This window comes from Elgaria multicarinata, chromosome 1 (assembly GCF_023053635.1).
Source record: "Elgaria multicarinata webbii isolate HBS135686 ecotype San Diego chromosome 1, rElgMul1.1.pri, whole genome shotgun sequence".
Taxonomy (NCBI): domain Eukaryota; kingdom Metazoa; phylum Chordata; class Lepidosauria; order Squamata; family Anguidae; genus Elgaria; species Elgaria multicarinata.
Window position 1 is genome coordinate 55,909,471 of NC_086171.1, and position 23,231 is coordinate 55,932,701.

The window sequence follows — 23,231 nt, forward strand, 5'->3', positions numbered from 1 at the left end:
ACCCCACTGCATACTGCGCATGTTCTGGAGGGTTCCTGCCCAATTCCTCAGTTCCCTTGAGACCCCATTGCGGCCTTGATACCGAGGGATAGTTTTTAATGATATACTGCATTACATCCATAAATCACTTAGTTTCTCCACACCTAAGAGGGGAAGGTGGGTGGGTTGTGTGACTGCACAGATGACCACTTGAAGAACCGCAATTACAGGTAAGCAACCTGTTCTTCCTCTCAGTTCCAGCGGAATCCCTTTTTCCATGCCTCTCCCAGCATGGAACTTAGTGTCTCTCCCAGCATGGAGAAAGGCAAAATGGCTGGAGTGGGGAGGCAGGGCAATGTTATGTGGCCAGTGGAGGACCTGATGGGGGCACTGTTTGCCCCCCCCCCCAGTACAGTTCTGCACTCATTTATTTGTTTAGAAGAACCTTCGGAAACAAGAAACTCCTTTTCAAAGGCAATCCAAGACCTTTTTTGTAGCCTAATTTTTGCTATATTCTGGTAAACATGAAACATTGATAAAAATATATTACATTTTTTCTAGTTTTGTAATGGTAGTTTAAATTGTTTTCCTGAGTTTTAAATTGTGATAGTAAGTGTATTTTGGATTCCTTCTGTGTAAAAAAACCCTAAATAATTAAAAACATAGGTGCAAAAGACAAATTGGATATAGCCTCAAAATCTAAGAGAAATGTGGCACTCTGATATTAATCAAAAGCATGCTACTGGAAACGGTTATCTAGGGAAAAAATGCAGCAAATGCATAAAGCAGAAATATTCAATTTCCAGGGACAACACCCAAAGTATATATAAACTATGCCTACCATTCTGTCTGTTCATATTTTATCCTCCCCTGTTGTCCTTCTTTTTCTTTTTTAAAGGAGTGTGCTTCTTTGGAATGTAGTGAACAAATCCAACGAGACTCTAGTTCACCTGACATGGTACATTTGAAACAGCTCTATCCCTAAAGAGCAACTTGTAAATTAAAATGCAATCTATCTTGATTTTATAGATTCAAGATGCAGCAAGTCGGGGCTTGAAGTTTGTTGAAATAGTCCCTCAGTATGTTTCCCAAATGAGCTCCAAGAGCAGCAGTGCTGTAATATCCACCAGCAACAGCTCCAGAGAACTAAAAGGTGACAAAAACCCATCAGACTTTCATGAGGATTGTGCTTCACTGGATCATGACAAAGCAGACTGCACGAATGGATGCAAGATCCCAGCACCAAGGGAAGAAAATGTGGACCACTGTGAAGACCCCAATGAAGACCCGGGAGGTGAAGGGCAGGTTACTGAACATCTCAGCTTAAGCTCTGTTGGAGAAAATGGAGGGCAACTTCAAGGTGAGAATCCAAGTGCTTCTGCAAGGTTAGCACAATATGGGGACGGAGTTCTCTGCTGACATTGCAAAAGAATAAATTCATTAGCTTTATTAAGAATTTATTATTATTATTATTATTATTATTATTATTATTATTATTATTATTATTACTGTCATTAATATTGTTTATACAAAATGCTTTATAATCTTGTTTGTTCTTGCAGTAGTGCTACAGGTGGATTTATGTAATGTCTACTTTACAAAGAGGGCTTGGAGGATGAAGAGTGGTTATGCCTAAGGACGGAGTCCATGGCTGTGGCAGAATTGAGCCAGTTTGCCCCCCTCCTGGTTTTAAGAATCCAACACTTTAATTTCCTGGACCATGCAGTCTTTCATGGAGCACTGGAGAAAAAATAGATTGCAATAAAAGGAAAGGCAAATACTAAAGGAGGTTAAAATTGGCCCACTGCCTGCTGCATTTGTGTGTGCTGATGATTTTGCTCACTGCAGAGCTGAAGTTTGCTAAGCTTCAAATTGTTCTTTACTTCCATTTACTACTAGAAAATGGTTTTAGTAATCCCAGAGGAGTTTGCAGCTCCCAGACAGAGGGAATAGAGTCCACAGCTTTGGGGAATGTTTTGACAGCCGTGTAGATTAATTCACAACACTAATTTAGATCAAGAGTTCAGGTTTGGTGACCTTATGGATAATAGTATTTCTACATGAGTATATTGTGCGAGTTGCTAATTGTTCTGTATATAATAGTATAGTACTACATAGAAAGATAACCACTTTAATTGTCATGGGGCCTCCCAGCTGCTCTATCTCTGGTCTCTCACAAACAGGCTGCCACCATCTTGTCTTTGTAACAACAGCAACGTTTATTCAGTCATCCAGTATTTTCTTTACAACATTGTAGAGTTAACCCTATTGCCCCCTCTGGTAGCCTGAGAGGATGCATTCTTGGCTAGTTCTGTATGCTATTCTAGCTATTTTAGAGTACAAGTATAAAACCTTTTCTCATATCCTCCTTTTGAGGATTTGATCCCATGTGGACTCAGCCTAAACTGTAGTATATTTTTCCGTTTCTGTAGTATAGTTTTCCCACAACATCCAAGATTTATTGTATATTTTAAAATTATTAATTAGGCCCATCTGGCAGGATTTTTAGGTTACATTCCATCTTTCTGTTTGTAATTGACTGTCATGTTCCTGCTTTTAAATGGGTTTGTGGGAAAGCCAGAGAGCAGCAACTCAATCAATGCATTGTCATATAATAGCTTTCATAGGCTTTTAATTCTTCCTAGGGTGGCCATGTGTTCTCTTTTAGAGAGGACTGGCCTCTATTTGAAGGGCTGCCTGGTCCTCTGTTTGAAGCTGCCCTCTATTTGGAGGGCAGCCCTGTCCAATTCCAGTTCAAAGGTAAAGGACCATAAGAACTACTGCCCATCACCAGTTAGCACCTGGACATCAGGCCAAACAGGCAGTCACACAGGACACCTGGTCACAGTGTTCCACACTATGATGAGATGTACTGTATTTTCATCTGAATTATAATTCTAAATTTCCATCTATACATATAGATTATCATATGCAAATAGTTGCTCTCTTCTGTCCTCCTTTTTTGGTGTTGCCTTTCCTCTTTTTGGGGCAAATCATAAGTGGCCACCCTACGCCCAGCACAACATGATACTTTTCAGGGACTTTGCTTTAAACTTTGCAATTGCATTTCAAGGGCTGGTTCAGATTGCTATGGGCAAAAAAAATTATCCAGTGCATTGTAGTATTTTGGGAGCATGCATGACACCTTCCCATGTGTACAAAATAAACGTGTTATCTATGGTAGCCATCTGAACTCTGATGCATCCTGCATTTCTTAAGGGATCAAGTTATCAGGAACTAGAATCATAGAATAGTAGAGTTGGAAGGGGCCTATAAGGCCATCAAGTCCAACCCCCTACTCAATGCAGGAATCCACATTAAAGCATACCTCACAAATGGTTGTCCAGCTGCCTCTTAAATGCCTCTAGTGTGGGAGAGCCCACGACCTCCCTAGGTAATTGGTTCCATTGTCATATTGCTCTAAATACCTAGGGAGGTCATGTGTTATCAGTGCAAGAATTCCAGCTGAATCTGGCCTTAAGGATTCCCTAACTGGTAAGGGAAGGCTTAAACCTCACCTCCCCATGCACATTAATAATTTTTGAAGGCCCCTCCTTCAAAAAATGGAAGACTTGCCCAAGTGAGGAAAATAAAAGGAAGCACAAGCTTGCACAAAGGAGATGCAAGCAAACAAGAGAGGCAAAAAAGCATTGAAGAGCACATCACTAATAATATCAAGTCCAACAATAAAGAATTCTTTAAATATATCAGAAGCAAGAAACCAGCTAGGGAAACAGTTGGACAATTAGATGACAATGAATTTTAAGGGAGTACTAAAGGAGGACAACGAAATTGCAGAGAAGCTGAATGAATTCTTTGCATCAGTGTTCACTGCAGAGGATACAGGACAAATGCCTGTGCCTGAACTGATGTTTTCAGGAAGGAGTCTGAGGAACTGAGGCAAATAGTGGTGACTAAAGATGAAGTTCTCAACCTTATTGACAAATTGAAAGCAAATAAATCCCCAGGCCCAGATGGTATCCATTTTACAGTACTCAAAGAACTCAAATATGAAATTCCTGCTGAAGAAGAATCAACAAGTCCTGTCTCACTAATCTACTAGATTTCTTTGAGAGTGTTAACAAACATGTAGACAGGGTTGATCCAGTGGACATTGTTTACATGGACTTCCAAAAGGCTTTTGATAAAGTCCCCCACCAAAGACTCCTGAACAAACTTAGTAGTCATGGAATAAGAGAAGAGGTCCTCTTATGGATCAGTAACTGGTTAGAGAACAGAAAACCGAGAGTAGGAATAAATGGTCAATTCTCCCAATGGAGGGAAGTAAATAGTGGGGTCCCACAGGGATCGGTATTGGGACCAGTTCTTTTCAACTTATTCATAAATGATCTGGAATTAGGAGTGAGCAGTGAAGTGGCCAAGTTTGCTGACGACACCAAATTATTTAAGGTTGTTAAAACACAAAGGGATTGAGAAGAGCTCCAAAGGGATCTGTCCAAACTGGGAGAGTGGGCATCCAAATGGCAGATGCGGTTCAATGTAAGCAAGTGTAAGGTGATGCACATTGGGGCAAAAAAACCCCACTCAACTTCAAGTATAACCTAATGGGATCTGAGCTGGCAGTGACCGAACAAGAAAGAGATCTTGGAACTCAATGAAAATGTCCACCCAGTATGCTGCCGCTGTAAAGAAGGCAAACTCGATGTTAGGCAGTGTAAGAAAATAAAACATTATAAGAGAATAAAACTGCCTGAATCAAATTTCCATTATACAAATCTATGGTGTGACCACACTTAAAATACTGCGTACAGTTCTGGTCACCACACCTGAAAAAGGATATTATACAGCTGGAAAAAGTGCAGAAAAGGGCAACTAAAATGATTAAGAGGCTGGAGCATCTCCCCTAGGAGGGAAGGTTACATCAACTGGGATTGTTTAGCTTGGAAAAAGGGAGGCTAAGGGGAAACATGATAGAGGTGTACAAGGCTATCTGTGGCTACTAGCTCTGATGGTTGTGTGCTATCGCCGGTATTCGAGGCAGTAAGCCTATGTGCACCAGTTGCTGGGGAACATGGGTGGGAAGGTGTTCTGCCTTGTTGGTCCCTGGCCAATGGTTGGTTGGCCACTGTGTGAACAGAGTGTTGGACTAGAAGGATCCTTGGTCTGATCCAGCATGGCACTTCTTCTGTTCTTTCTTTCTTTCTTTCTTTCTTTCTTTCTTTCTTTCTTTCTTTCTTTCTTTCTTTCTTTCTTTCCTTCCTTCCTTCCTTCCTCCCTCCCTCCCTCCCTCCCTCCCTCCCTCCTCCTCCTCCACCAGTAGAGTCTTAAAGACTCATGAACTAATGAGTAAAGAATTTTAACAAATATATTCAGTTATGATCAGCGTTTCCTGTTTGTCTATTTTTAAAACAAGTAAACTATTTTGCTTTGTTTTTGCACAGCTTTTAAAACAGGGGTTTTGATTCCAGGCCACGGTTAAAATTCATGCAAACGTTCAAGCATAACTAAGACTGCTGGAGAGGAGCAGGAGGAATTGGAGCATGTGGAAACTGAGGGACGAACTTGCTCCCACATGCTTCTGTTAAGGATGTCATAGCAATTGCATTAGGATTGCAAAATGGGACATAGACAAGGAGACAGCTGGGACCAATAATTGTGCATGATAAAATAGAAAAGTTGTACAAAAGCCTCTTGAAAGAAATTATATGTTTTCTAACTATCGTCTATTTGGGGTTTTTGTGTGTATTCTAATTTGCAAATACTTCTTACCTGATTCTGTTGGGTGGTAATGCTAACAGTTCACAAATTTGGGGATCTGCTATGTGGTATGTGTGTGCATGAGAAAGTGAGGCATCTTACTGAACCACAGTATTTTCCCACAGTACATCTGATGTCTTTATTACCCTTTTGTGACCTTCCACTTCCTTTTCCTAACCTGGAAAACTTATTCTTGTCTTGGCATCAATCTTTCTTCCTCCCATGTGAGCACAGAGGTAAAGAATATGTGTATTCTCCACATTGTTGGCCTTATCTTTTACAAGAAAACCTTGCTCTCCCCCCACACCTTTTTTTGTTTTTCTAGAAGGGCATTTTTTGCTGAACTATAATAATGAATTTGTTAATGAGGACTTCATGATATTGCATTTTCAGAGTCACTGGAAGAAATCAGAACAATTGTTTTGTATTGCTCCTTTTTCTTATTTTGATGGGTCTTTGCTTACCCACATATATTGTTGTGCCTTACATATGAATTGTACAATGTTATGTCCTATCCACAAGTGTATTCTTAACTTCTTAGTGAGCATATAAATGTGTTTCCATTTACAACAGGATTTAAAACATAATTGCTGATGTTGAAATAATGGTGGGTTCTTGTTTAATGTGCATATGTTGAATTGTAAAGTTATTGGCTGAAAAAAAACCTTATCCTGTTTCCTATGAATGATAAAGCAATCCTCTTGATCTTTATAAATCCTGGCTCAACAGTTGGATGGCTTTGCCAAACCAGCGTCTCAACATCCAACTCTTGTGTGTCTAAAATACTCATATTCCATTTTTAATCTTTGCATTCGAACATTTTAAAGATGAGAATCTGATGAACTTGAAGATTTCTATTGCTGCTTTTTCAGTTGCATTTTCGGTGTATTGCATTTCTTTTGGAGAGGTTTCTTCAAACTCTTTAAATGCCCCTGAATCAACAAAGCATTTTGTAGATCTGGCAAAGGACTGACTTCTTTTTTTAAAGAAAATGCTGCTGCTGAATGCCCTTTTTAATTTACCCCCCCCTTTTATTAGATCACCTGATACTTTTTATTTCATAAAAATAAATGAAAATGAGGGGCATTTAAAGGGCTTTGTGGGGACAATGTCTGAGGGGAAGACTGCTGGAAAAAATGAATTGCATTTGCAGACGGCATTTGCACCCCCTGCCAAGTTATTATCTCCATCTCTGAGGGGAGAGAGGCCACATATTGACCATGTTCAGATGATATGCCTCAGCTTGTCATGGGATTTTTAACCTAGGAAGAAATATGGTGCCAGTGGGTGCCAGGTTGCATATCTAACCCATACTTGGGGATTGTGTTGTGTGAATCTAGCAAGTGTGGGTTATGTGAGGGTTAAAAACCCTCGCATAACCTTAAAATAGACCATGGTAGTTTAACCCTTGCATAGTCCATTGTCACCTGGTTCACATGATACAACAATTTCCAAGCAAGGATAGCATATTAAAAATGGTGGCTGTATAAAAATGGTGGCTCACACCACAGCCTCACCATAAGTTTCGGAACCCGTGGTGGGCTGTCATGTCATGGGAACAGCAGTGTAGCTGTTGAATTGTGGCTAGGGATAAATCTTCTACTTAATTGTAGATAGTAGCTTGACCATTGTCTTTGTAATTGTTCTTAATCCGAGTAAAATGGGTGTAGGGAGAGGGGTGGCTCGATGGTAGAACACATGTTTTGCATTCAGTAGGTCTGAGGATCAGTCTCTGGTGTCTCTGCTTCAGGTAGCAGAACATCTACTTCAGACCATGAAGTGCTGCTAACAGAGAGGACAACCATGAGCTAGGTAGGTGGACAGTCTTATTCAAGGGCATTCTCATTCTCTCTCTCTCTTTTTCTGCTTTCTTTTATATGTTTACAGTTGCAGGAGTCCGAAAATGTTGCTTCTTCTTTTGCCCCATTTGGTGCTAAGGAGGACTTTTATTTTAAGCACTGTAGCCATATTGTGGGGGCAGAGTGGGGGGTTATCAGTAACATAAGTGTTAGATTCCACTGATTAACTGATTCCACTGTCGCACTGCTCTAACATAAGGGAGGAGTTAAACCTCCCCTTCCCATGCACAGGTGGGTTCTTGATAAAAATCAGACTCTCATATATGGTGTAACTGCTAAGATATGCCTTCAAATAATGTATGAGTTGACCCTCAGCACAAGGCTGCTTCATACATTCAGTTGTGACCTACTTCATAAGGTTGTGAAGATGAGCAAGGTAGCTTGCAACCTTAAACGGTTATTGTAATCATGACAAGAGTCCTGCCTTCATGGTGCCTTGATGCCTCGACTATGCCACTAAACCCTGGAGTTTTGCTGCTGCATGGTGGCGACGGGTAATCTTGATGGTAAGGTAGCGTGTGCTTTCCGGCAGCCATCTGGCTCACTGGGCCAAATATTGGGCAGGGCAAAATAAAAGAAAGCAAAGACCACAGCCATTCCCCCCACCCCCCTTGGTTTTATACCCAGAAGGTTCCCACAGACGTTCTGCTGAACTTGTTTAGCCCAGCTGCTTTGGCCTTGAAGCCAGGGATGGTATAAGATAATACCCACGGGTGGCCTAACGAATACATGCAGACTCAGCCTTACAAACTGGAACCTTACAGGCTGCTGAGGCACAGAAGGAAAATGGATTTCTTGACAAGCCATGGTGGATTGTATCCAGTACTGTCCATCTGCAAGAAGAATGGAAACTACTGGCAGAATGTATTTGCCTCCCCCGTTGCAGCCCCCACCATGGGCATTATTATTGTATGTGCCCCAAATCTTCTGAGCTGCCCCACTGAGATCCTCTGCCTTAATACAAGCCCATCTCTCCCTCTGAGTTAAATAGCCTTGCAGTGACTAGGAGACCTCAAGTCTCATTCCCTTAGTAGACCAATACAGGGTGTAGCATGAAGGCAGTAGCCTTTAAAACTAGGAGACTCTGCCAGTCTGCTTGTTTTCCTCTTTCTCCTTTTCTTTCTATTCTTGCATGTCCACTGCTAGGAGCTTGCTTGCAATGAAAGTTTGACGAGAGAGAGAGAGGAAAGGCATGAAGACCTCCCTGTGAAATACAGGTATTTGACACAACATTTTATTTTACTGCCCTGAACTGAAACTTTTGGCCTCTTCAGAAGCTCAGTGGCTTCAGCACAGCAAAGGATTTAATTAGCCCCCACAAGCATCTGACCCTCCCTCCATCTTTCACTTCTCCCACATAGCTGCAGGCAGCAGATTATACCAAAAGGAGGGTTAGGACTATGTGACATCATGTTCCAGGACATGGGGGAGGTTGCATGCAGAGTGCTACATGGCACTGCCAGCAGGCACAGGACTTTTAAATTAAGTTTTACAATAAAAAAGGAAGAAAAAGCCCTCAGCCATCTCACCTCATAAAGTTAATGAAAGTGTGTACAACCCTGCCATCCCCTCCACCCCCATCCCAAATTCCTCTAAAGTGCTACCCCTCTGAAAAAAGACTCTTAGTTTGGGGAGTTCTCTCCCTCTGTTTCCAAACACCATTCTACTTTTTATCTTCTCACCTCTCCTATCTTGGGCTTCCTTTCTCTTAATTCCATTTAGGGTACATCTTAGGGAATTTTCAAGAGGGGAGGGTGGTGGATAAGATAATTTCTGAACTATGTGGACTGTATACAAACAGACAAGATTGTTTTTCTCCTCTTCCATTTGTGTGTGTGTATGTGTGTGTGTGTGTGTAGAAAAATGGGTTCACAAGGTTGCAAATGAGGGAATCTGGGGTTATTTTGTTTCTACATTCTCATTATCCAACAATGGGGTTGGTGCTCTCTTATACAATCCTAGGTATGTCTACTTAGAAGTAAGCCCCTTTATGTTCAATGGGACTTACTCCCAGGAAAGTGTACATAGCATTGCATCCCATGTTACTTTTGTGGGGAGACTTACAGCCTTACCTTCTGTACGTACTCGGAAATACATCCTGTATTGTGAGTGTGGCACTGCAGGCTTAATAAATGGCCATGCCATTCCGCTCAAGGGACTTGACTGCCCTTTCAGGCCAAACCAATGCACCTTTTGTGATTTGTGTCCCCCCCCCTTTGTGTGTGTGTGTGTGTGTGCATAGATTCTAGCTTTTGTGCTCAGGGAAAGGCACTTAGTACATGTTCAGCTGTCCTTTATCTATAACTTAGTACAAGTTTTGAAAACAGATTCCTTATCTGAATCCTGTTGAGGACTTGGCAGAAATTAAGTTATAGAGAGGAAGAGATGGTGGCCCCATTCAGAAGACACCTTAAACCATGACTTTAAGCACAGTGGTTAAGCCAGAAAGCCGGGCTGTGTTCAGAAGACACCTTAAACCATGGCTTTAACCATGGTGAATAAGGCTTTTTGCCTTAGTCACCATGGTTAGAGCTGTGGTTTAAGGTGTCTTTTGAACAGGGCCAATGAGAACTTGCACATAATGAGGCAGTGGGCGAGAGTTGCAAAAAACAAAACAAAATTTCTGTTCTTATGAAGAGTTTCTGGAGGATGGAAATATATGAAGTGATTGTTGTCTGGAGAGGAACAGAATATATGTGATGTAGTTCTAGTTTTCTTGCAACACGTGTGGTCAGTGCTTAATATCTAAAATGGGAATGCTGAGACTTTAATACGTGTGGGATATACCCCTTCTTTATTAAATGTGTGGGAAGGGGAGGCCTCAGTTGCTCAGCGGTGAGAAAAAAAGCATTCTGCATATACTCAGAGGCACTCTACATTTCACAGTTATTTTTGGTGAAATATAAATAAATTCTAGTAATTGTAAAATTTCATGCTATTAGCATGTGCAAATTTGTGTCATGGGCCTGGGCTCCAGACATTTTAAGTATCTAGCAATCCCTCTATAGCCCCCACATCCCCCTAAATCTGCTCTGGATGGTTGGGGGACTCTTTCGTAGTATGTTTGACAGGAGTGTGAGGGGTTGCAGGGTGGAGGAGAGGTAGGGGTAAGTCTTGTTAAGGAAGCAGAAAACTGCTTGTGCAACATTGGATTTAAGCCTATATTTTTAGCAGGGCTTATAGAAAGCACAGGATTTTTATTTGAAAATATAAATGATATATTAACATGGGGGGAGACGGCTAGAACGCAGGTGGAGGAAAACTCGTGCTGGGTCTGATCGAACACGGGCTAGAGCTCACTATCGAGCCTACTCTGTGGCGGTGAGGGTGGCAAAGAGGCAGTTCTTTTCCACCAGCATTGCGTCTTCTCGGTGTCGTCCGGCGGAGCTTTTCCGAGTGGTTCGTGGCCTGTTACACTCTGGGCCAGGGCGTGAGATAGTTGAACCCTCGGTAGCACGCTGTGACGAGTTTGCACGGCACTTTGAAGATAAAGTCGCTCAGATTCGTCATGAATTGGACACCACACTTAATGCAGCACCACTAGTAGAGGCGTTCAGAGCGCCGTCCGGCTCAGTTTTATTGGATGAGTTTCAGTTATTGAGGCCCGAGGATGTGGACAAGGTGCTTGGCCAAGTCCGGTCGACCACCTGTGTGCTTGACCCTTGCCCCTCGTGGCTCATTACATCAAATAAGGAGGGGATTGCCGGCTGGGTCCAGGAGGTTGTAAATGCCTCCTTGAGAGAGGGAGTGGTGCCGGCCTCTTTAAAAGAGGCGGTAATTAGACCACTCCTGAAGAAGCCTAATCTGGACCCGGAAGATGTTAACAACTACAGGCCGGTGGCTAATATCCCTTTCCTGGGCAAGGTGCTTGAGCGGGTGGTTGCAGGACAACTCCAGGCACTCTTGAATGAAACGGATTATCTAGATCCATTTCAATCGGGTTTCAGGCCTGGTTTTGGAACGGAAACTGCCTTGGTCGCCCTGTGGGATGACCTCTGTCGGGAGAGAGACAGGGGGAGTGCGACCCTGTTGGTTCTCCTGGACCTCTCAGCGGCCTTCGATACCATCGACCATGGTATCCTTCTGGATAGGTTGTCTGAACTGGGAGTTGGAGGTACTGCGTTGCAGTGGTTCCGCTCCTACTTGGATGGCCGATTCCAGAAGGTGGTGCTGGGGGATTATTGCTCTGTGCCGTGGCTCCTAAGCCATGGGGTTCCGCAGGGCTCTATTTTATCCCCTATGCTGTTTAACATATACATGAAGCCGCTGTTCATGTATATGTTATCCGGGGGAGGTTATCCGGAGATGTGGACTGAGGTGTCATCAATATGCGGATGACACCCAGCTCTACCTTTCCTTTTCATCAAACCCAGGTGAGGCAGTGACTGTTCTGAACCAGTGCCTGGGCACGGTAATGGACTGGATGAGGGCTAACAAACTGAGACTCAATCCAGACAAGACGGAGGTACTGTTAGCGGGTGGTTCATTTGTCCGACGAGGTGATGTTTGCCCTGTCCTGGACGGGGTTGCACTCTCCCTAAAGGATCGGGTCCGTAGTTTGGGGGTGCTCTTCGATCCAGAACTGTCACTTGAGGCACAGGTGAACTCAGTGGCAAAGAGCACCTTTTATCAGCTTAGGCTGATATACCAACTGCGCCCTTATCTGGACAGTGATAGCCTAGCTACAGTTATCCATGCTCTGATAACCTCTCGTTTGGATTACTGCAATGCGTTATACGTGGGGCTGCCTTTGAAAACGGTCCGGAAGCTTCAGCTGGTACAAAACAGGGCAGCCCGTTTACTAACAGGGACTGGCTGGCGAGATCACATTACGCCAGTCCTTTTACAACTTCATTGGCTGCCAGTCCAGGTCCGGGCCCGATTCAAAGTGCTGGTATTGACATTTAAAGCCCTAAACGGTTTGGGGCCAGGTTATTTGAAGGAACGCCTCCTCCCATATGTACCTACCCGGACCTTAAGATCATCTACAGGGGCCCTTCTCCGTGAGCCCCTGCCAAAGGAAGTGAGGCAGGTGGCTACTAGGAGGAGGGCTTTCTCCGCTGTGGCACCCCGGTTGTGGAATGAGCTCCCCAGAGAGGTCCGCCTGGCGCCTACACTGTACTCCTTTCGTCGCCAGCTGAAGACCTTTTTATTCTCTCAGTATTTTAACACTTAATTTTAACTTAAATTTAAATTATACTGTTTTAACTCTGTATTTTAACCTTATATCAATTTTGCTGCGTGGTTTTATCCTGGTTGTGCTTTTTATATTGTATTTTGTATTTGTATTTTTAACTTGTTGGTTGTTTTATGATGATTTTAATTTTTGTGAACCGCCCAGAGAGCTTCGGCTATTGGGCGGTATAAAAATGTAATAAATAAATAAATAAATAAATGGGTTATGTGGTATAACTGAATCACTATTGTTACTGTAGTACAAATAAGAACATAAGTGTGGTGGTAGTGGTTTTGCAGAATAATCTGGTGGAATAGTTAAAAGTATTAAAAGTTATTAGTAGAATAGTGTTTCCTGTTTTAATTTAAAAAAATTAACATGATACCATTTTTAAAACCTTCTTGCTTATGCATTATACATTTTTTGGGGGACTTCTAAGAACAGCTTGTCAGGAAGACTTGTTAGTATTTTTTTTAATACTTTGCTCTTTCCTTAATTAAAGCATATCTTTTTTCTATTTGAAAGAATTGTCATCTGCCTCCTATGGCAGCTTCGAACTTCTAATAATTCCTTCTGCATCCCTCTCTTTCCCCACTTAAACAGAGTTTGTTGATTTTATTGTGCCCTATAAAGAGAGATGTTTCAGAAAGTGTCTGTCACTTAAAGAGAATGCAGCTCTCACAGGAGGCAAGACCTCGAAGAAAAGGGAACAGTTACAAGCGAGGAAAAGATGATGACAGCTTGTTCAATAAAGTCAGGTTACTCATATTTGAAGTTAAGTAAAGAGATCCAAGCCAGTTGTTCAGGAGCAACTCGGTGACAAGATGAAAGAAAGAGATACAGAGAAACACGCAGGAAAAGCAAAGAAAACTATGGGGGGAAAGATGGCCTTGCTTTATGTGACAGAAGCATAGAGATACAAACTGTTAAGTTTAGCCCTTTTCACGCATTCTCCTTCACTTGAGCATTATCGTGTGGAGGAAGAGAGTGGCGCGTGCCGTGGCACTGCCTGTCCATGTGTGGAGCCACTCCCTTTGTTTTCATTGAAAAGAACAGTGGAAGGGGGCTGTTGGGACTTCTCCAGTTCTAAAATTGGAGCTCAAGGCTTCCCGACAGTATTCTTGCTGTTTGAAGAGCAGGCAGATGGTGCTGTAGATGGGAAAGTTGGGCACAATGTCTACACAACTTATTTGTGGCCTGTGGCGTTACACCCCACAAGTCAGTTCCCAAATGTATGTCTGAAGTTTGTAAGTCTGTGGTTTTTAGAATGTTGGCCTGAGTGGGCGGAGTTAGAATGTCTTGGGAGGGGGAGGAGTGATATATAAGGGAATGACGGAGGGGATTGAGGGAGACTTTTTAAGTACTCTTAGAGTTTTCAGTGCTCTCTGTGCGTTAGCTCTTGGTGTTTAGATTACTTTGGTCTTGAGAATTTGAGGTTCAAGGTAGAGAGTGGTGTCTTTAGAGTATGGTGTGCACATAGTTGATGTATATTAAACAATACTGATAATAAAGAAAGCTCAAGAGTGATTGTGTGAGAGAAAGGAAAGCGCGTATGTGAATGGGTGAAAGGATTGGATGAAAGGTTTTAAAATGTTTTATTTGAAACAAAGCTTGTGAACTTTTAAAATAAATTTTAATTATTTTGTTTTAATTACCACAAAAATCCCACGTGTCTGTTTGGCATATATTATCTGAAGTTTATACATTTAGCACCCACTCTGACAATAATTCACCTCAGCACATATAATTCACAGTGTTTTATTTTATATATTGAAATCCTTCTCCATTTAACCCCTTTCTCCACATAGTTTGGAGGAAGGTGGTTTTTGTCCCTCACCTCAGGCGTATCAAGCGGTGGTGCTTGGCTTGAGCTGGGAGTAGCTGCGGCCGGGTCTGTTGTTCAGAGCCTGTGTCGTGGCATGGCCCTTGACGTTACTGGTGAATAATGGGAAGAGAACTTTCTTCTTGTAGGATGCAGGAGAAGAAGTGTGATGCATTGGACACCCTCCCAGGAAGAGGGAATCGAAAAAGAATTCGAAGCAGCCCTAATACGCCATATAAATTATTTTAACTCTAAAACAAGCACTATTCAAGATGCATCTATCACTTTAGATAAGCTGAAAGTAGGGAGGTATAGAGAAAAGGGAAAATACCATACCAGGCTAAGGCATTTTGCTGCAGACTGTGCATTTGGAAAAAACAGATGAATAAATTAAGTTGCACATCATAGAACATTACAGTTCAATCTGATTGAGAAAAGTGAGGGATCGGTGATTTGTGCTCCATGGAAATAGTTGAAGTGCCAAGCATGAATGTCCAATACAGGGGTGCAGAAAGGCTGAAGGTCTTGAGGGTAGTGGACAGGGCCAAAACCCCAAACACCCAAAGTTCCGAACGTATTTGAGCTTAAGGCTCTTACAGATAGTAGGCTATGGAGAGGAATTCTAACCTTTTGGCGTGGGGAAGAAAACTGCGGAAAAGCTAGGAAACTACCAAATCATCGGTGATTGGGGAAAACGGCCATGGGCTTCTGGGGAACCATGGAGGATAGATTTGGCTGCCTGGCCTGAGGCTCTGCATTCCTTTTCTACGCTATGTGAGGAAAGTTCAGTAAGGTGCAGATTCAAAAAGGAAATAAAAACAAGAAAATCTAGAACCTGGGAACAGATTATGTGCTTCTTCAGACAAGCGCTTTATCGCATGCATGCGACTGGCCACTAACGGTTCTTCACGGGTCATTTTGAGGATGCAGTGATCCTCCTGCAGCTCCCTTTTCTGGTTTTAGCAATTTGGCTTCTGCTATAAAACACCCACTAGAGGGCAGACCCATTAAACTGCACTTAAGCTGTACAAGTCACGTGGTCACTTCTCTTCCTGCTCTCTCCATCCGTCCGTGTAATTGCAATTCGTTGCAGAAGTGGAAGAGATGCAGTTCAGAGCCAATGGTAAGGCACCGTGACACACACACCCCACGCCTCATCTGAAGGAGCCACTGATTCTGTTAGCAAAGGGAAGCTGGTGCTACTTCTGTAGTGGCAGTTATTCCCATAAAAATACGTACTTCGTAGACACAAAAGAGACTGTCATTTTGTGGGGGAAATAATCACTTTGCAGAAGGGTGAAAATAGGCCAAAGACCCTGGTTAACAAAGTAGGCAAAGAACAGCAGAGGAGAATGTTTGGGCATTAAATACAGAAACTGAAATACTCCAAGCAGGTGCAGAGAGCAACCTAAATCAATCTTGATTGCAGATAGAAGGGTAAGACTCTAGTCACCAGCACCTGCAATTTCTATTAGGGGAAAAACACCCTCATTAGAGCGAATGGGAGGCTTTCCCCTATGTGTAAATTATAGCGTGTGGCTGTGTATGGGGTGTGTGTTTAAGAGAGAGAAAGAAAATGTATGGTTGATTGGGGTATGCCTGTGGGTTTCAATGTGAGTGGATGGATGGGGTGGTGTGTGTATGTGTGCACCAGAGAGGAAAGAGAGGTCATGTCCACTTCTTGCTCTGCCTCCCCCACCCCCAAGAGATATGGTCCTTGACACATTTCCCTTCAAGGGAAAAGTGCTCTCGGTGGGGGAAGATTCTCCACTCCTGGTCTAGACCAATCGATGGTGGCCTGCAGGAGTGTCTTAACATTTGTTACAAACAACCATGGCAGTGTTATACCCTCCTGTAGAATGGAAGATTATGGACAAATTATGATGACCTACAGCAGTACAAGGATACTTCAGAGAAGGTTGCCAAGCTAAATAAGAACTCATTATTCTGGCAGAAAGTTCTAACATCTTGAGGTGTGCCAAACCTGTCCTACTGGCAAATATTGAATAATAGTACAATATGCTTAAGGTGGTCATTAGGATTTTTTTTAAAAAAAGCAAAGGTCTGGGTTCTATAGATCGATACAGTGAAAATAGTGTAAAGGATCAGAACCGGCATAGTTGAGTACTTGCCGAGGGCCCTTATCCCAACAAGGGCCTATCATCAACAGGCTCCTGGAGTTGCTTTTCCTCTCTGCCAGTAAATGTGCAAAGCTGTGTAACTACAGAGCCACACTGCGGTGCAGCAGGTGTTTTTGTTGAAAATTGCATTTGCACCTGGTTACCAGAACATTGTTTTCTGTCACAGAATGATTCAGACTTCCAACAAATGGGTGACAATATGAAGTTAAAAATGAATGTCTCTGCAGATAGAAATTACCAGGAGTCTATGATAACACCTAACCTAGGTGACCTAAAAGAAGAAAGGGGGAGATTTTCTTCTCAGTGCAAATGCAGTGACAGTAACTGGAATTAAGGAATCTTATCTTGCAATGCAATCCATGCAATGAACTTCTTGTTAAGGAAGAGGAAGAAGAAAAGGTCATTGAAAAACCTAACAGATGAGGTGATAGAGAAGAATAAGCAGTGGCCAGAGAAAAAGTCAACCTGCACAAAGTAAACTTTACCATACTGCAAGAGACCCATCCCCAAAGTACTTGAGAGACAATGTGCTAAGTGAAGTTTATGTGAAATAGAAAATCAATAAAGCTCTTGAGTGTATGTTGTATAGAAAAATAAATAATTTAGATGGCGAAAGAGACTAGTGCCATACAGAGATCAGTACTAGAAAGTATGTTTGTCTCTTTAAGAGAAGGCAGCACTGTCACAGATGCATAGAGAAAGTTGCAAGCTAGGCTAGACGACTGTGCAGTTTGATCAATAAAGTCGTGTTAGTATTTTAACACTAACAGTGTCTGAGAAGATGCTCTAGAGAGCATCAGTCCAGATGCATACCTGAAAACAACGCTGCTCCTCTGCTACAAGAGGAGAACATCCTTCTGATCATACCAAGGAAATGAAGTGTAGGCTATGAACTTCTGAAACTACTCTGCTTGCTGTGTAACAATTTTGTGAACAATGGACCTCTTGGATCAACTGAGAGGTCATGAAATCAGCTCAGAATAGCAAAAAGAGCTTCAGCATTCTCACAGCAGAGGGGCTCTTAACTGATGGGGGGAATTTACGTAAGAAATGTGCTCTGTGGAACTTTACTTGTTCCAGAAGGATGGTTGTGTTCACCAATCGCAGCAAGAAGCTACTTCGGGTGTGTCAAAGTGCTGCAGCACATTATTTCATCTTATTGTTAAGTGTATTGTGAAAGCAGCGCTTATTGGGTCCGGTTGGCGAAGGGACGAGAACAAATTAGACACACAGGCATAACTGGGTAATAAATTGGCCACAATTTTATTGACTCACTTGAATAGGCTTGGCCGCAGCATAGGGTGTGGATCCGGTAATCGGTCTGCCCGTCTGCTGACCAATTCCCCTTCCTGGCCCGCATGCCAGGGGCACTGGTGGTGGATGGTAGGGCCAGGGACACACCACGGCGTGGACCACTAGTGTGAAACCTTTTCTACCTCCCCGGACATGGCCAGCTCGCAGCCCCCATGTTGGTCTGGTCTTGGCGCCACGTCCCCAAGATCCCTCATAGAAATCCTCACTGTGGGGGAGCAGGGAGACCAATCTCACTCCCCCTCACCAATGGATCCAGCCCAATGCCTATCACGCCTACGTAAGTTGTGACAAATGTTATAAAATGAAGCATCTACAGAGAATATAGTGATAGTCCAGATCAACTTATTTACAATGGAGTTAATCTTGCAGTGGGGAAGGCAAAAACCTTGCACAGTCTTTGCCAATTGCTGTGCAGGTAAAATTGCTTCTCAGCCCCATTAACTGGCAACTACTTCTGCCACTGCAAGACATCTTACTACCAGGAGTGGGTGGGTGGGGAGGCAGCAACTGCAATCCTGGAGCCACCTGGGAGGACTGCCTGAGACTGAACTGGAGGCAGAACAAAGGAGAGATCTCACTCTGCCGGGTCCGCCTCTTTGGCCACACCCATCTTTGCACTGATTGGCTCAGCAGCCCCCTCCTGGGAAGGCGATGCTGCTGCGGTGGCTGTGCTACCGCACCGCTCTCCACCAGCCTTTCTCCCTTCGCTGCTGGCCAGCGCGCCTCACAATTCACTGCTCCCCGTTAAGCGGGGAACTAGCTTATTCATGCCTATATTTTGTACAAGGTATGGAGCCATGGTTTTCATTCTTAAGTGAGTTCTGCTTCTATCAGCTCTACGTCCTGCAAATGACTTGTTTCTTCCTTTGTTTGGTCTTGCAGATTCAGGTGGCAAGAAAGCTTTGTGGTTGAAATTATTAGTTCATCTCTTTTAAGGTCATTCTGTGGCAAGATAAAAAAAACACAACAACTTTTGTTAATGGTCCAGTATTGTTTTCATTATACATTATACTCAAGCTAATAGTATTTATTAATGTGCTGCTTTACTTTATGTTGGCTGTTTCATCTTGTTGCCTGGTATACAAATGCATTCAAATCATTTTGCCATTCAGTACCCTAGACATGCAGTGCATTGTATTTGCAGCTTTTTCAGTTATTGCTATTTCAGCACATTTTATTTTTGTTTAGAAACTGAGATCTTCGCTGTTTTCAACAAGCCAAAGACTTCGCACAGATCCAGCCAGTACTACACTGTAACAATTCCTGTGAGAATCATCAATAATGGGCAGAGCATTTGCAGCTTAGAAGCCAGTTGGCTGGAGCATATGACAGACCACTTCCGGAAAGGGAGCACATTGGTGAATGCCATCTTCAGTCTTGGAATGGTAAATGGTATGGACTTTTTCTTTAAGATTACTACCTGGTTTATCTTTATTCCTTTAAACGAAGAACTATTATTTTCTCTTTCTCTGTGGGCCCATTCAGAAGACACTTTAAACCATGGCGTTAACCATGGTGGTTAAGCCAGAAAGCCAGTCTGTGTTCAGAAGACACCTTAAACCATGGCTTTAACCACGGTGAATAAGGCTTTTTGCTTTATTCACCATGGTTAAAGCTGTGGTTTAAGGTGTCTTCTGAACACAGCCCGGCTTTCTGGCTTAACCACCATGGTTAAAGCCATGGTTTAAGGTGTCTTCTGAATGGGGCCATTATCTGTCAAATACAAAAAATAGTTCATAACTAAAAACTGAAAATTTTAGTTACTTTACAGGTGATAGGAACTCTTTAAAAAAAAAGTCTGAAATCAAAGAAATGAGGCAGATGTGCCTAAGTATCACCTCATTCCCTAGCTTCAATTTTCTATCTTTCAGGTAGGTTCTCAGCAAAAGGAATATTATCTTTTCCTGCTAATTACACCTTGAAATTAAATGCCATACTGAGTGTGAATTATTCGTTGGTGTCAATCAGGAACTCTCTTTGAAGCAGTAGCAGCTTTACAAATGTTCAAGCTGCTGAATTTAATTCCTCTAAAACTAATTCGGCGTTTTGGAGACCACTTGCTCACATGGCAAATGGATCAGTTTTAAATGTTAATATAAATTAGACCACATAAAAGCCCCAGTGCAGACCTCCTAGGATGGGCCGTATGTATGCAGACACACATGCGCACACAGAGATTCAGGGTCAGGAGGCTTCCACATTCACCTCAATACAGGATGCATTTTCATCTACAAACAGGTTTCATATAATGGAGCTGCTCTTTCCAATGAAAAGAGTCCCATGAATCTGGTTGGTGGGTGACTTTGGACAGATACAAGGTGGTTCTTCATGAAGTGTATAGTTAAACCATGGAATTTGCTACCACAAGATGTGGTGATGGCTACCAATTTGGATAGCTTTAAGAGGGATTAGACAATTTTCTAGATGTTAAGGCTATCAGTGGCTACTAGTCCTGATGGCTATATGCTACCTCCAGTATCAGCGGCACTATGCCTATGTACACCAGTTGCATGGGAATATGATCAGGATGGTACTATTATACTGTCCGCCCTCAGAGTATGATCTTAATAACAGGATTTTTCTGTCCCTAATGATGACTGTAAACCACAGACTAATTCTGCAATTATTATTCTCCCCCATCTACTATCTTTTCTATAATGTGCTCTCAGAGGGAGTGAAACTGTTTTTGTGTTTTTCATTCTGAACACAGAAATCTTGACTTATAAGAGGTGGTATGGAGAGTGGCCCTTCATCAATCTAATCACTATATTTGTTTATTTGCTTTTTAGTTGAGCGGCATACCTCAAACATGGTTATTCCTCTGACTACTCAGAAATAATCATGTATGCAGTGGTAGAGTGCAATTCTAAAGCCAGTCAAAGTCTGCTGGTGGAATGGCACCTGCACCACCAAAGCCCCCCTCCTGGTATACCCAGAGAAAGCTCCGTGGGTGTAGATGCCCTGCCAGCAGTGGATGCCTCCATTACAACCCCCATGAAACCAGGCTCTAGAGGATCAGGGGACCTTCTAGAGTGACAGTTGGGGTGAAGGGGGGTACAAATAGAGGAATTAATGCCACGTGTCTGCATAGACACCCTCCAATCATGCAGTGGGGTCTTTGGATCCAAACCAAAGTTGAGTTGAACGCAGCTACTAGAATGTTTCCTGTTTTATTTTTCTTGTTGCCAGAAATCTCACAGTAAATAACAATGATCAATGTAATCAGTTTATCGTTAAAATTAAATAGGGAAATTAATAGCCAGTCTTAATTTTTTCATCCTATAGCAAAGAAAATTCTAAAGGGCACAAGATGGAATGCTTTGTTCTAGCTTCTTGGCAGGTCATATACATTACTAGCTAACTTGCTTAGAAATGAATGGTCATTAATTTTATATGTATAAACTGCAGTTTCAAAACTATGAGTCACTGGGCCTGATACAGACCAATTAGGCCTGTTTTCTAAGACAAACATTTTATTTCTGGACCCTTATAAGTGTATTGCTTAATATCCAGATGCAGCATATGAGAAGTATTATTCTGTTGTTTAAACAAAAATGCATTTACATAACAACAGGGGCTCTGTGGGAGTTTCCTAATGTCAGATTCTGAAGTTAAAGTGCCTTCAGAAGGGAGTTTGCAAGATGAGTATAACAGTTCACTTTGTGAACAAGCAGAATAGTATTTGTATAATACAAGTTAGAAAATGTGTTCCTAATGTGTAGGATACATTGCTGGAGACTGGCCTAGGTCCTAAGGGACCTTTTTACCTGCAGTTGCAGAAATTGAAATTTTCATAGTGCACCTAACTGTTGCAAGATAATCTAAAGGTGAACATTAGATAGAGACATGTTAAGTTTAATCTTCAATCCAAACATAATTATATTATCACAGAATTTTAACCCTGCTGATTTCCTTCCAAATTGCATTCAGAGATCGAACGATGAGGAATAGCATTTTAAAAAAAACCTCCTTAGAACACCAAAATTAAATATCAGCTGGATCCTACTGGACGTTTGTCAAACTTGCCATAACTTTAAATGTTAAGTAATGCCATTATGGATGAAATGGCCCATAATGAGTATGCATATTGAGCCCAAGTAGTTTGAGATAAAGAGTATAATCTGCACATGGTTATGTTCCTGCACGCACATATTTTACAAGCAAGAAATTTGTCGTGTGTGACAAACATTCCTGTGCTTGTTTTGGCAGAGACACAGCTTATAGAAACCCATTACTAACTGACGACACATGTAAGGATATTATCAGTGTAGGGAGCACATCATGTATGAAGCAACCCAAAGCGGTGAGGTGAACATCAGCGAAAGGCAAATACTTAGGGCATATTTCTGTGTTGTATCTGTGGCAGTGATTTTTCACTTGGTAATAACAATAACATAAAGGTTAGGTTTTGTGCACGAGGTTTAATAGTTCAAAGAAAACAGACAACACAGGGAGACATTGCTTCCCACTAGTATAGCTGTCATAATTGAATAAGAAATATTTTCCCATAGTCATCTTGTAAATCATGTGCAGGAACATTAAAATGACATTTTGCCCAGCAGAAGAGCATCAAATATTTATATACCCAAGTGAAAATAGCCTTTTGAGCACAGTGGGGGAGCATCTTACCTTAATAAAAAATTCAGCGATAATGGAACCTTTTCTCTTGAAGGAGGGGGGATTAACCTTTTACATGAGCTTAGTGAAGATAAAGAAAATAAAATTATACCAAAGCTTGAGCAGAACAGAAGCAGTTTTCAGTTTTAATGGGACGGCTGCTTATGTGATCCACTTATTAGAATGAATGAACCATCACTTGATTATTTAGCTTTTGAAATTTAACTAAGTAGATGTAATGTGTTGGAATCTACAGGTGTAATTGTTCCAATTATGTAATAAGTGAAAACAAGTTAACAACTCAGAGACTGGGACTTATTGGACAGGAGAAAGGTTAAATAGATGACATGGTTAAAGTGCAGTACCCAGAGATTAATACTGCAAAAAGCCCTTTTGTTGTCCTTGTTGACACTTTGGGATGACTGCTTCTGCATGTAGTTTCTTATAATTGTTACTTTGACATCCACATGTTGGAATACTGGGATTTGTTGCATGAAGAGGTATCATACAATAAAATTCATAATACGGTAGTGTGATAGTGGAAGGTAACCATACGGACTTACAGGTTTATTTTAACCTTTCTGCAATGATAGGTAGCTTCATTT

The 23,231-nt window shown here is 42.1% G+C and overlaps 1 protein-coding gene across 1 annotated transcript in view; it reads left to right on the forward strand.

Annotated features, from left to right (window-relative positions):
- Positions 1–23,231, forward strand: part of RFTN1 (raftlin, lipid raft linker 1) — a 129,026-nt gene that overhangs the window by 80,704 nt on the left and 25,091 nt on the right. The window contains exons 5-6 of the mRNA XM_063128553.1: positions 1,009–1,339; positions 19,198–19,401. Of these exons, the coding sequence (XP_062984623.1) occupies positions 1,009–1,339; positions 19,198–19,401 (535 nt within the window). The remainder of the gene's footprint in view (positions 1–1,008; positions 1,340–19,197; positions 19,402–23,231) is intronic.